At 32.4% G+C, this 14,492-nt stretch overlaps 1 protein-coding gene across 9 annotated transcripts in view; it reads right to left on the bottom strand.

Moving 5' to 3' along the window:
* The window catches only part of PDS5B (PDS5 cohesin associated factor B), a 228,564-nt gene that overhangs the window by 101,432 nt on the left and 112,640 nt on the right, over positions 1-14,492 (bottom strand). For all 9 annotated transcript variants that reach the window (XM_007105442.3, XM_055089325.1, XM_055089326.1 and 6 more), the window contains 5 exons: positions 13,437-13,523; positions 13,230-13,327; positions 12,461-12,587; positions 6,253-6,333; positions 1,666-1,806 (listed from right to left, as the gene is read on the bottom strand). In XM_007105442.3, coding sequence (XP_007105504.2) covers positions 1,666-1,806; positions 6,253-6,333; positions 12,461-12,587; positions 13,230-13,327; positions 13,437-13,523 — 534 coding nt within the window. The remainder of the gene's footprint in view (positions 1-1,665; positions 1,807-6,252; positions 6,334-12,460; positions 12,588-13,229; positions 13,328-13,436; positions 13,524-14,492) is intronic.

Genomic DNA, 14,492 nt, shown 5'->3' with positions numbered 1-14,492 from the left:
ACATGCAAAAACTAAAGTTTCCACTTTATATAGAAAATGCGTACTCTGGGGATGAGAACTCAAATTTTATTACTGCCTTTGGTACCTCCAACAAATGACAATATTTAAATGAATGAGCCAGCCACAAAATTAGACTTGAACACAAAATGTGACAGAGATTGTTAAAAGTACTAATATTCAAGGTACTTGGATGGCACTGTACAGATTTCTTTTGAATTTTAAACCACTGCCAAAGCCCAGCATTTAAAGCCCCCATGATATGACCTGACTCATCTCTATTATTTGATTATTCTTCTAAAAAAGTGCGTTTTAACCCTGGCTGCACATTAGAATGACCTATAAGGCTTTTAAAAAAACAACAAACAAACAAACAAAAACTCATGTCTGGACTCCACTGCCAGAAATTCTGATCTGGGTTAATGCCTGGACATCTGCTTGTTTATTAAGGCTCCACAAGTGAAGATTCTAATGGGCAGCCAGGAATGATTTAAACTTACTTTACGCTACCATGCAACTGTAATTCTTTGCGTTCTGCATATTCACCCAGCACCTTCCTACCTCTATATGATTCTGCATGCTGTTTCCTTTGCTTCAATTGTATGCTGTCTGTATCTTTTATGATACTTATAATATTTGGCCTCTTATTAGATATGGATTTTTTCCTCTTCCTCCCATAATAGATGTTAAATTTGCTGAAAGCAGGGATGATAATTCTTATTTTTGTATTTCTTACAGTATTCAATATTTTTATTAGAGAAAATCAAAGCAACAAATAATCAAAGGTATGACTGCCTTTTGCCTCATCAAAATTGCTAACTACATGAAAAAAGGGGGTAGAGGAACGCCAGTGATTCAAATGTCTCACTTGAGAAATACACCAAAAATATGCCCCAGAATAAAATGAGAATAATTATTTGCTGCATTTTGGGGGTATTTACACTACCAACATAAACTATTTATTTTGTAGTTTTCAAAGAGGCAAATTCAAATTTTTAGAAACAAGAAATACAACACAGACATCATTTAAAAACTTTTCTGGGTGGTACAGGGGGGTTCATCAAAGAGTATTAATTATAACTAGATTTATTTAATGTTTATTTAATAATTTGAAAGAGAAAATATGCCCCAAATCTGCAAATGAAACTCAATTTTATGGCATAATTTAATGCCAAGGCAATAAGGACGTTGCCGAAAGATTCCAGAAAGCCATGTGAAAAGCAAAGGAGCTTTCAAGATAGGCTAGGCAAGAACAAGATAATATTCATAAAGGGAAAATATTTCACCCTATGTGGATAATAAATCCTAAACTATTTTTATGGCACATCAAGGGGTCTTGGGAACCACTAAAAACTATGCCTTAAAAACGTAAAAGTTTGATGTATAGCTATAACCTCAAAAGTTAGTCACAACCCAGAATTTATCTGGAAAACATCTGAAGGAAAATATCATCCTGCTAATCATTAATTCATCAGATTTTATCTGCTAGGCACCACGCCAGGCACTGGAGATACACAAATATGCAAGGCACAAACATGTAAATATATAACAGTAATATACCACCACATTTGTAACATTCAGTTAAAACCACTATAAGGATTAAAAAGCCACAAATAATGTGCTTTGCTAATCTGATTGATAAAACCATATTATTTTTAGAATAGTTACCTTCAATTTAAATTCAAGCTGGGGTAAAACTGAGAGCAGCAAATGACTATCAATATTATAGAGCTCCAAAATTAAGTCAAAGACATGCTCTGACAAATCGCTGATAGATGTTTTCCCAAGCATCAGAACCTGATTAAAAAACTTTTGAGAAAGAAAATTTATCATTAATAGAAACATCATAGATAAAGTGAATTTTCTGAAATTTTATTATTCAATTAAGTTCATTATCATTCTATACAGAGTCAAAACAGGCATACCAAAACATTTTCTAAGAAGGTGGGAAATCACTACTGGCTACATAAAAACACAAAATTCACCTCGTACATAATAAAAGACAAATAATTTGTACTGACTCATCAATTAGCATATCAATAAATACCCTACCTACCAAATACACTTTATTCCACATTATGGTACTTACCATATTTTATCCTATATTACAGTTATTTGTACACGTCTTAGTTTCTCTACCAGATAAATTTCTTAAGGGCAAGGCATCACACTTTGTTCACCACAGCAGTATGGGAGACAAAAGTATGGAAGACAAAGCCTTACACCTTCATAGTAGAAATCAATTCCATTTTTAAAATACATAATTTTATATTTACAAGGTAAAACAATAGTACTTTTTGTCTTATTTTATATTCTGATAAACAATGTATATATACATACAAAGTTTATAGCACTAAAGTCCAATTAAAAGCACATACAAACACAAGGGAAATCCAAATGTGAAGAATTTTTTTCTATAAGCAGCCAGCACTAACTAGTTTCCACACTCAGATCATTCATCATGTTACTACTGAAAATGGTAAAAATACATGGCATAATGATCAAGTTCCTTTCTATTTAAAGTCTTCCAAATATGTAAAAAATTAACCCAGAGCATAGCCCACATATTCTCCACAGTATCTTTTATCTCCTTGAAGAAGGAATTAAGGATTCTTTATACTGCACAAGCTGCCCTGATCTCTTCTTTTTGTGACAGTTAACAAACAACTTGGCTTAATCAGGTTTTCTATCTGGAAAGTACAGTCAGGACTTTACATTTCAACGTCTCCTCTGCTTACTTTTAGTTCCTGTGTTGTTCTTAAGTTTTTTAGATCTACGAACCTGTACCAACCACCTAGCCATGAAGGGAAAAAAAGAAAAAATTCTATTCTACTATTCTTTCTTTATTGGTTTTAAAAATAACTCATCTGTCCTCCATGTTCATCAATTTTGTGGGAAAAGAATTTCATGACATCAAAGGTTAAATTCTCATTCAAGTTGAAGATAAAGTGGCTTTGTTGTTTCCATTAGAAAATTTTCTCCTGTTTAAAAATGATAAATCTATCTTTCTTAACAGAAAATAATCCTTTCCAATCTGGTCATCTTGGTGATCAAACCATCCTCTTCTTCTATCAGTCTGGGGAAAACTCATTTGAAAATGGGAAAAAAACACAACAACAACAACAACAAAAAACCCAGTGTAACTTCCTACAAATTCCATCAAAAACATTTATTTGACACTTATAATCTCCATCTATCTCCAAGTCAGTCTTCACTGTATAACAAGAACCTGGTACACTGCCTGACAGAGCGGTATCCAAAATAGATTCAGTAAAAGAATGAATGATATGTAACAGATACTATAATACAACTATAGGTGAAACAACCTTCCTGAGGGTATACAATTCAGTGAAGAAGCAGATATAGATTTGAATAAAGTATTTCCTACCAAAAAACATTAGTCTTTTACTTACAAATGGTAACTAATTTTCACATAACAAATTAAATTATAACAACTGCCTCCTAATGAAAGGAGTAAGAGGAGTAAGTTAAAGGTCGATAAGAAATTCTACCTTAGATTTAAATGATCAATTTTAATGACAAAAGTGCTTTCGCATCAGTTAACACATTCTCTACCATCACCCCAAGCATTATTAACTCCAATAACTAAGGCTAAGTGAGATTAAGCAAATTAACAAAATTTTACCTACATCAAGACAAGCTTGATACATTTTTTCAATCCAACAAAATACTTTTGTGCTATCCCCTAAAACTTGTGATTAAAAAGATCTGGTAAAAAATAACAACATTACCAAGAAGTGATCCATGTAGGAAATTTTTTAAATTGTCACTACATACTTTTTGGTTTTGATCCTGTTGTACCTTATATATATATATATATATATATATATATATATACACACACACACACACACACACACACACATTTTAGTTTCATGAGTTGTCAAGTTACAAAAAATTTTATTTTAAAAAGTAGTCTATAACGCCACAGTGACTTCTTAAGTTCTATATATGTAAACAACACTGTATATAAAGAGGAAACTTGAATGTGTCTATATGCATGAGACTGAAAAAAGACACAAGTAAAAAAGAGATAGAAGTGGGGTTATTATTACTTGACATCCTACCTCTATTTTTGCTTGCTAATTCTCTACTAGGAAGATATATGAATAATGGCTATTACATGTACAAATCGAAAAAGGCTGAGAATGATTTTTACACTGTACTAAAATCCCACAAGAAATTAAGCTCACCAGAAAGTATTTTACATGTAATTGTAGATTTATAAGGGAAAGAGGGGAAAAAAAAAAAGCAATTCTTAATGACTTCTTAGCTAACTCTCAAATAAGTCAAGGGACAAGAAAATAGGGAAAACAGAGAGAGAGAAGAAAATAATGACAAAGTACTGGGAATAAATAAATATATAACTGTAAGTGTGCTCAGACTATTCTATTAATCCTGTGCCTCTTGCCCCCAGCCCCAGCTTCTGATAAAGACATAACCAAGTATGGATGGGGCTGTCTATTTCTGTAGGTAAGAACTAAGAGCAGGAAATTAACATGAGGTCTAAAGTGACAGGGAAATGTTTTTACCTTGATTTACCTGGGATTGCTAAAAGTATTTCCTTGGTCCTTCTATCCTTCTTTTAAATATTATACTTTTATTATAAATATTTTCAGACATACACAGATGTTGAGAGAATAGTATAATGAACCTAATCACCTCATTCTACCTTGAATTTTTTTTCTTTTATTACCCAATCAAATATTTATTTTCCCAATCCTAGAAAATATATCAGCGTAGCATAGTGTTAATTTATTTTTATGCCAGAAAAAGGCATCAGAAAAAGGTAAGTGTTCCCCTAAAAAACATCTGGCTCAGCAATAACAACTTAAATAAATGACCACCAGGAGGAGCTCACCTAAGTGTATCTAATGGCCACGGAAACAGTCATTCACAGGCACTTGAAGCAAAGGAAAAGGGAAGGGGCACTTAATAACAGAATGCTTAAATCTGGTTCTACAGATTTCAAGAGCTATTATGTCATAACAGAAAGAACTCAATCCACTCAATCTAACCAATTTACTGCAGCCAATACCCAAGACTCACAAAACTTGCAGAAATCAATATTTAGAATTCCCTGGCAATCTGACTGGAGCTATTAAGATAGGTTACACAATTTACTTCTCCAGATTCTGAAAGTCCACCCTCCAAAACAATTTCTTTACAAATTAAATACATTTTTCCAAATCATCATGTGCTCACAACTATTTAAGGTCATAAGCCAGTAACAAAAACTGGAATTTACCATAGTACTCTTCCATAAAGTATGTTAATTTTCAAAGTACATCTTTTCATGATGTATTTTTATATACTAAATTAAATTTTGTATCACTTCAAGAAAAATTCTCTTTCAATAAACTTCAGGAAAATTAAGTACATAAGTAATTATAAAAGGCTTTCTTTCTCACTTTTTTCAAGAAGACAGATTTACATGTTTAGATGTCGGTAAAAGTGGAAAGCAGGTGGAGAGACAGACCTGCTACACAATTCCAGAGGCTAACATCAAGACTGCATTCTAGATTTGTTCCAGTAGGTACCATTCACATGGAAAACAATGTGAATGGTGCCACCTAGAGTTGTGCAACTCAACAGAACTATGGGAGAAAAATTAAAACTTATAATAAGCTTCTATCAGTGAACCTAACAGATAAAATACATTTCTTCTGAAAATAAATAGAAGATCGTTAACCATAAATAAGTAGATTTGAGATGATAATGAAAGGGCTCATTTCATTTCAATTCTTCCCCCTTCTCAGAAAAGGTAGATTTATATGGAATCTACCCCAGGGAGAGCAAGATAGGCAACTTTCACCACACCGCTGTCATTCATACTTGCCTTCAATTTTTATGTCTTGATATTAGTTCATATCTTCTTCTTGTACAAATCAATTTTATTTCCAAAAAGCTGTAAGCAACTTCTCTGAATAATGATAAGTTCCATATGATTTATCTAATTACATTTAACTCGATTTCCAAGAATAGAAACAGTATATCTTGCTAACCAAAATAAAAACTGTTTTAGTTCCTAGGCAATTTGAAAGAGAGAAATGAATGAACAAAGAATATGAGAGCTAATCTAGAAAATATTAACCAATAATAATTTTAAATAAGGAGAAAGAAAATACACTTAATTATTAAAACAATACGAAATGTTAAAGTATGTTCTGCTTCTAGCAGTCTTTAAAATTTTGGCTAATCTTTCTGACAACCAATTGGACAAGTAAAACTTACATTGGTAATATATGGTTCAATAGCTTGAGCTGTCCTCTTCAGTAAAGCCTTTGCCAAATCATATGCTTGCTTGTTTAAATTCTGAAGAAAAAAAAAGAAACAGTATCTATATTATACACCACTAAATATGAAAAAGGAAATATTACCTGTATTCAAAAAGCTACTGTTAAGTCAATGAATGAGAAAACTGTTTAAGACTCAATTCGAATAAAAGGGCGACGGCAAAGCCACTTTTCTCCTAAGACTAACTGGTCTAGTAGATCTTAAGATCCCTTCCAAGCAAGGATAATTATATTCTCTTCATATCTTATTCATAGCATTAGGTAAACCACAGAGAAAAGGTCAATAAATGTTTATTAGACAGAAAAGGAGATACTGAGTCACTGTAAAGCTAGTTGCAAAGTCAAATCACTTCAGCTGAGTACAAATACAGGCTATTTCACTCCAAGACCAAAAGAACCAAAACATCATAAGAGAATGAACTGGGTCCTAGTGCGGGCAGAAATGGGGAATACACAGGTGGTGAAAGACAAAAGAGTTTGGGGTAGCTATGGGAAAGCAGATTTTCCTGAAGCACATCTCAGATCACAGGGAAGTCCAAGGATATAAGAAACATAACAAGGGAATCCCCGGCTGTCCAGTGATTAGGACTCAGCGCTCTCACTGCCGGGGCCCTGGCTTTGAGCCGTGGTCAAGGAACTAAGAAACCACAAGCCATGCAGCATTGCAAAAAAAAAAAAAAAAAAAAAAGAAAGAAACATAAATAGTCAAGTATGAAAAGAAAAAAAGTACAAGAAAAAAATACCTTAAAAAAAATATGTTTCTAAGAGATTTTGATGATGGAAAGAATCATGACCAAAGATCTAAAATGGAATCACTATTCCAGTTTAAACATATTACAGAGAGCAGGAAAATTGTATATATCCTAAAACTCACATTCAGCGTATTTTTAGATTTATCTGCATTGATGCCTTTGTATTGTATCATTTCATTAATATCTAACTGCTGTTTAGTATTTTCATATATAATATGCTACAGCTTATTTACTCATTCTCCTATTCATAGACATTAAACTGTCTTGTATTGATACATGCCTCCTTGTGCATGTAAGAAATAATTTTCTATAAATACTACCTTTGCCATTTTTCAAATGAGCTGTTTTGTCTTGTTCTTATTTGTAGAGTTTCTCTATACACTAAACATTTGCCAATTACATGCACAACATGTCTTAGAGCCTATACCTATGTTTTTACAATGCTTATGGTATCTTAGGACATACAAAAGTTTTCATTTAAATATAACCAAATATATCAATCTTTTCCTATTTGGCTTGTGCTCTCTCTATATTTTTTAAATTCTTTTCTATATTGAGGTTAATTTGTTGTTTTATATTTTCAAATAAAATTTCAAAGATTTGCTTTTCAGATTTAGATCTTTATTCTGCCCATAATTTATTTTTATGCATGGTGTGAAATAAGAATCCTATTATTATTTTCCATATGGATATTCAAGTCCATTATTCCCTCCAATGACTTCCTTGTAATACTCACACTCTCAAGTTTCTATACAACCATGTATCCATTTGTAAATTTTCCATTACTTCCACATGTCCCTTTGTCTATTACTGCCTGATTACAGTCAAAGGGACATATGGAAATAATGTCTTAACAACAGGTAAGATAAGTCCCCGCTTTCTTATTCTTCTTCAAAAACCAATGTGTCAAACTACACACACATACACATATACACATGCAATACACATTCACAATTTCTATTTTGATTAGGTTATCTATTAGTATGCAGAGGAATGAAACTATTGTGATACCGAGTTTCCCATCACATAAACATAACAAATCATGCAACATATTTAAGTCGTCTCTTACACTTCTCCAACAACTGTAATAATTTTGAACATTAAGGTCTTGCACATCGTTAATAAATTTCTAAGTAGCTCAAATCTTTGTTAAACCTACAAATAAAATTTTTTTTAAATTATACTAACAGAGTTTTTTTTTTTTTTTTGTGGTATGCGGGCCTCCCCCTGCTGTGGCCTCTCCCGTTGCGGAGCACAGGCTCCGGACGCGCAGGCCCAGCGGCCACGGCTCACGGGCCCAGCCGCTCCGCGGCACGCGAACCCGGTCCCCGTGCATCGGCAGGCGGACGCGCAACCACCGCGCCACCAGGGAAGACCAACTAACAGAGTTTTATATATTGATCTTCTATCTAGTGACTTTGCAGAATTTTCTTATTTGTTCTAGAAACTAATCTGTACACTGTTTTGTGTTTTATGCACAGGCAGTCACAACATCTGCAAATAATTTCAGTTTTGTTTCTTCTTTCTAATCCTTTTATCTTTTGTCTTGTTTTACTCCACTAACTTAAGGCTTCTAGTTAATGCCGATTCGAAATAGCATACTTGACTTTTTCCTGAGTAGAAGTGACATCTTGACAATGTTCCTAACTTCAAGGAAAATGCTTCAGCATTTCACCATTAAGTGCAGTATCATACATAACCTTATCAATTTAAGGAAGTTCCTTTCTATTTCAAATATGCTACAAATATTTTTTATCATAAGTTATACTGAATTTTATCAAATGGTTTTCTTATACATCTACTGATATTTTTTCTCTTTGTTCTGTTAATTTCCACAAATATTTTTTAATGTTAATCCATCTTTGAATTCCTAAAATTTAGCCAATTTGCTCATTACCAATATTACTTTATATCATTCTGGATAGTGTCCACTATTATTTTATATTGGATTTACATTAATGTATTATAAATTAAATTAGCCTATTATCCTCCTTTCTTGAACTTGGTTTTCTCTAGTTTTCTCTAGTTTCTCCCTATGAAGACTATATTCTGCTCATAATGTGAATTGTGGAGCATGCCTTCCTGTTCTATAATCTGAAAAAGTTTGCTGAATATCAGAATTATATGGCACTTAAATGATTAACAGAAATCTCCTGGTGATGTGTTTAAATTCCTTCATGCTTGGTTTGAGTTCTGCTGCTGTTGCTATTATTACTGCCATTGTTGTTTAGGAGGAAAGATTTTTGTTTATTTTATGGATATAGTTTTTAAAATCAATTAAATTTCTTTTATTAGTTAAAGGTTATTCAAGATTTTCTCTCTTGAGAAAAACTGGCAAGTTTTATTTTCTAGAAATTTGTTTTGTCCAACTCCAAATATGTTAGCATAAAATACTGTTCATGGAATTGTTTTTTGATCTTTTTAATGCCTGCTGTTCCTCATTTCATTCTAAAACTGTATATTAATACCATCTCCCTTTTTCTGATTCAAACTGCCAAGGGTATGCCTATTTAATATACTTTTCGAATTACCAACTTTAGGTTTTTCTGAAATGTCACTGTGCTTTCTATTTCATTCATTTCTGTTCTTCAGGGTTTACTTTCCTGTACAGACTGCATATTCTAATGATATTTTTACAATTTCTTGAACTGGACACTTTAACTATAAAGTTAGATTAAAACAACATTTAAGTTGAATCCCACAGGTTTTAATATGTATCATTTTAATTATCATTTCTAAATTTCTTATAACTGCCATCATGATTTACTCTTTTGACAGATTAATTATGAGTGCTAGAGGCTTGTTAGTTTTGTGTTTTAAAATCCTCAAGAACTGTTGGTCTATTTGATTTATAATCAATTGGAAATATATTAAAATGGCCCACCAAATTGTGAGTTTGTTTCTCCTTATAATTCTTTCAATGTATGCTTTATATATTTTGAGCCTATGTGAATACAAGTTTAGGCATCTTCCTGAGAACTAAAACTTATCATTGTATAACTCCCTTCTTTACCTGGTAAAGACTATAACATCTAAAATCAATACAAGTTACTCCAGTTTTACTTCAGTTTTCCTTCAGTTAGTATGCGCCTGGCACGGCAAATCTTTTTTCCATCCTTTTAGTGACAACCTTTTTGTGACAGTATTTTTGTTATCTCTTATTAATAATGACCAGTTGGATTATTTTTAATCTAATCTGACAACATGAAGTCGCAAATTTGGGCCATTTACATTTATTGTAATTCTTCCTTGCATTGTAATCCTTAAAATTTCAACATGAATACTTCACTTAAAGTTCAAAGTAGGGCTTCCCTGGTGGCACAGTGGTTAAGAATCCGCCTGCCAATTCAGGGGACATGGGTTCGAGCCCTGATCTGGGAAGCTCCCACATGCCACGGAGCAACTAAGCCCATGCGCCACAACTACTGAGCCTGTGCTCTAGAGCCCGCGAGCCACAACTACTGAGCCTGCGTGCCACAACTACTGAAGACCGCGCACCCAGAGCCCGTGCTCCACAACAAGAGAAGCCACAATAAGAAGCCCACACACTGCAATGAAGCGTAGCCCCCGCTCACCACAACTAGAGAAAGGCCACACACAGCAATGAAGACCCAACACAGCCAAAAATAAATTAATTAATTTTTAAAAAATAATAAAGTTCAAAGTAAGTCAATAGCTCTATACTCCTGATCATCAGCAAGATGATATCACTCCTTGACTCTAATTAGGCCACTCAATCTTACATGTTATTTTTATCCAGTGGTTTAGGACCATTTTGTTAAAATCCCTTTAATTAATCATTATAATTATTATTGCTACAGGTTTTGTTTTATATATCAGTTCTTATTTAGAGCACTGCATTGTTCGCCAATACTTCTTACATTTCACTTCTTTTCAAGTTCAATTTCCATTATTCTAAAGTACTCAAATAGTAGTTCTTTCAGGAAGGATCTACTGACAAGTTGTATATTTAATGTCTTAATTTCACTCAAATTGGATAGCAACTGTGTGCATGCGTATACAGTTATTTTATCTCAGTACTTTGGAAATATAGGTCCATTATGTTCTGGCATCTATCCTTGCTACTGAGAAGTGAGCAATCAGTTTAATGTTTATTCCTTGTTAAGGGCTATTTTTTTCCCCTCTGGATGCTTTATAGATTATTTCTATTTTGTCATTCTACAAATTCTCCAAATCGATATGCCTTCACTGGGATTTATTTTTATTTATTCTGTTCATAACACTTTTGTTACCTAACTCATAAATTTACGCTTTTCCTCAGTTCTAGAAAATTTTAAGCAAATATCTACTTGAATATCATCTCTTCTCCATTCTTACTCGTTGTTCTGCATCACTTTAAAATATACTGGACCTTTTCATTCTATCGTTTATGTTTTCCTTAACTTTATCTCACTGTATCTGTACAATTTCCTCAGATCTATCTCCTAGTTCTCTAAATATCTTTTATAATCCAAAAAATATTTTGATTTCTATGAACATTTTTCATTTCTACCTTTTTTCCCTAACCGTACCTTCTTCTCCTTTCATGTATCTAGCTATCGTACTTTTTAACTCTTATGCTTCTAGAGATTAAAACAGAAAATTGTTGTCTTTAATCCTTTTAAAGGTATTTAATATTTTTACCTAATAAATATATTATCTGAATTTTTACTTAGTGTCTGATTTTCAGTATTGATGGACTTCTTAAAAGTTTGGAAATTTTGGATTATGAGGCCATTTTTAATGAAGCATTATTTCTGTGAATGCTGTGTAGCTATAAATTTAAGTTATATCTTTCCAGAAGGTCTTAATTTTGCAGAGACCTTTATATTGGTGAATCACAGAACCATATTTTCAACTGCTTACTAGAGCGTTAGTCATTTTCAAAGAACAAAACATAACATACAAAAACACACACAACACACACACAACTTGATTAATATCAGCCAGGCAAGAAATACTTGTGTCATCAACATATCCTTTTCTCCAAGTTAGTAAAGACTTCCCTTTTAATTTCACCCCTCCCCGCCATCTAAAAAAAAAGACATATCACTGTCTTTTACCTAAGCCCTTATTTGGTTGTGTATCTCCCAACATATAAAGTTGTATAATAGCATCAAAGTAGCTATTAATGTGTTCCTTGAAACATAATCCTATACAAAACTGAGTTATTACAGATACTTTATCACATGTACTAAATCTGTTATCTCTTCATTTAATTAGTGACTAATAAGTGTATCATGTTTTATTAAACACAAGTGATGTTCATTAATATTAATCAATAAAAGTCTCTAAAACTACAAAAGCAGGATAAATTGCATTTTAAACGTAAGCAAATTCTGGACCCTAATATTAACAGGCTTTTGATATATTTCAATATATACTGCTACTTACCTTATGGGCAGGTACCAGATTTACCAAAACTGTATCCAAAAGTTCCTGAGATACTGTATCACCTTCACAAATAATAGAACTCATGAGATCCACCATATGCATATGAACTTTCTGATTGTGGCCGTTGCTGAAATTCAAAATTGATATTTCATTTAAAGTATATCTGAAATTTATAAGATTTAATCATAACATAGAATATTATACTTTATTTTAAAATGATACTCAGGTATTAATTAAATCAAATTCTACATATTTATTTAAAGCTTCCCTCTCTTCCAGATCTTACAATAGCATCCAAAATATTTTTTAAATTACATTTCCAGGATTACTTTTTCCTAATTTTTACCAGTCTCACAATCAAAAGTAATTAAATCAAATGCAACTTTAGTTTTGCCTTAAATTCAGAAAAACTACTTTGCAGAAGTTAATTCTAGTAGATAAATTTAAGGAATACATAAAGAACTCAACTATTCACATGAATTAAGGAGTCAGTAATATGTGATTTAAATAAAAGAAAATAATATAATCCAAAAAATATTTTTATATTGGCTATAGATTACCTTGTGCCACTCTTACATTATTCTCTACAGTACAGAATTAAGTTGTATTCATTGTCAAAACATCTATAAAAATCATGTTAATGAGTTCTTAAGTTATAACTCTTAGCCTTCCAATATTCATCATAGTAAACAGTTTATGCAGATTCACCTGTAAGTTAAAAATTCTTTACATTTAAAAAAAGATTATATTCTTTGTAAAGTAAACTTACTTTATAACTGAAAATAATGTTCTGTATAATTGGGTAAAAATTTCATTACTGTCTTCCAACTCAAAGCATATGTTATATGACTTGACCCAAGCAATGTTCTAAAAATAAGACATAAAAAAAGGAAAAGGGTAAAATTTTAATTAGTAAAAATATACAAGCACAAAACACAGTTTAAATTGTCATTTCAAGATAGAATATATTGCTTACCTCAAGTAAATAAAAATACCTATTGAATTGTGGGCTCTTTGTATCCTCTAGCCCCTTCAACTGCCTTGTTATAAACATAAATATATCCTTAAAAAAAAAAGACAAAGTTTTGTTTAGATTATGAAAATATCCACTAAATTCCTAAAGATAATTCAGCACTCATGTGTATCTATCATGATAAATGGTAAAGAACCAGTTTAAAAAAATTCTACTTGGCTGGAATTTTTTAAATGTGCATCATCATGAAAACACCAAATATCTTACTGCCCTTTAAAGGAAAACGATAAATCATTTACTATGATCTTAAAGTAGAGACAGAAAAACACCTTACTGTAGGTTAAAAAAAACAGAACTGAAAATGCAGTAAACTAAAATTTACGCTGTCATTAGAACAAACAGGTTGCAATGACTGAGAGCTGAACTGATCAGGTTTGCTGGAATAGCACTATATATGGTAATTATATAGAGAGAACATGGTTTAGGAAACTTGAAATTCCAAAATAAAACCACCAAGTGAGAAGACAACAGATTGCAGAATCTTAGAAAGTTTTAAAAGACCCACAGAAGTTAACTCGTCAAGCTTCCTACCTTGTCATTATAACTACTTGTTTTTCCCTACCATTTATCAATCTATCCCCATCTCTTGCTTTTGGTTTTTTACTGCACACCCCTTTATGCTTGGGTAAAGATAAGTTCAATACCACTTTGAGTCAAATTTTTATGACGATAGTTTTTGAAAAATTTGGAAAAGGTTAAAATTATTAAAGCTAATTCTACAAAGGAAGCATGCTAATCAATCAAAAAGAAAAAAGAAAAAAATGTTTCCCTTATAAGTAAAACGGTAAGCATTTCTTAAAAGAAATAGAATATGCAGATTACTGAGTAGCTTTTCAAGAAAAATACTATCACAAGTACATCCTTCAAAAATGGCTACTTTAGGGCTTCCCTGGTGGCGCAGTGGTTGCGCGTCCGCCTGCCGATGCAGGGGAACCGGGTTCGCGCCCCGGTCTGGGAGGATCCCACATGCCGCGGAGCGGCTGGGCCCGTGAGCCATGG

The sequence above is a fragment of the Physeter macrocephalus genome, chromosome 13 (genome assembly GCF_002837175.3).
Source record: "Physeter macrocephalus isolate SW-GA chromosome 13, ASM283717v5, whole genome shotgun sequence".
Classification (NCBI taxonomy): domain Eukaryota; kingdom Metazoa; phylum Chordata; class Mammalia; order Artiodactyla; family Physeteridae; genus Physeter; species Physeter macrocephalus.
Note: the sequence above shows the minus strand (reverse complement) of the source record. Positions and strands in the feature narration are given on the sequence as shown.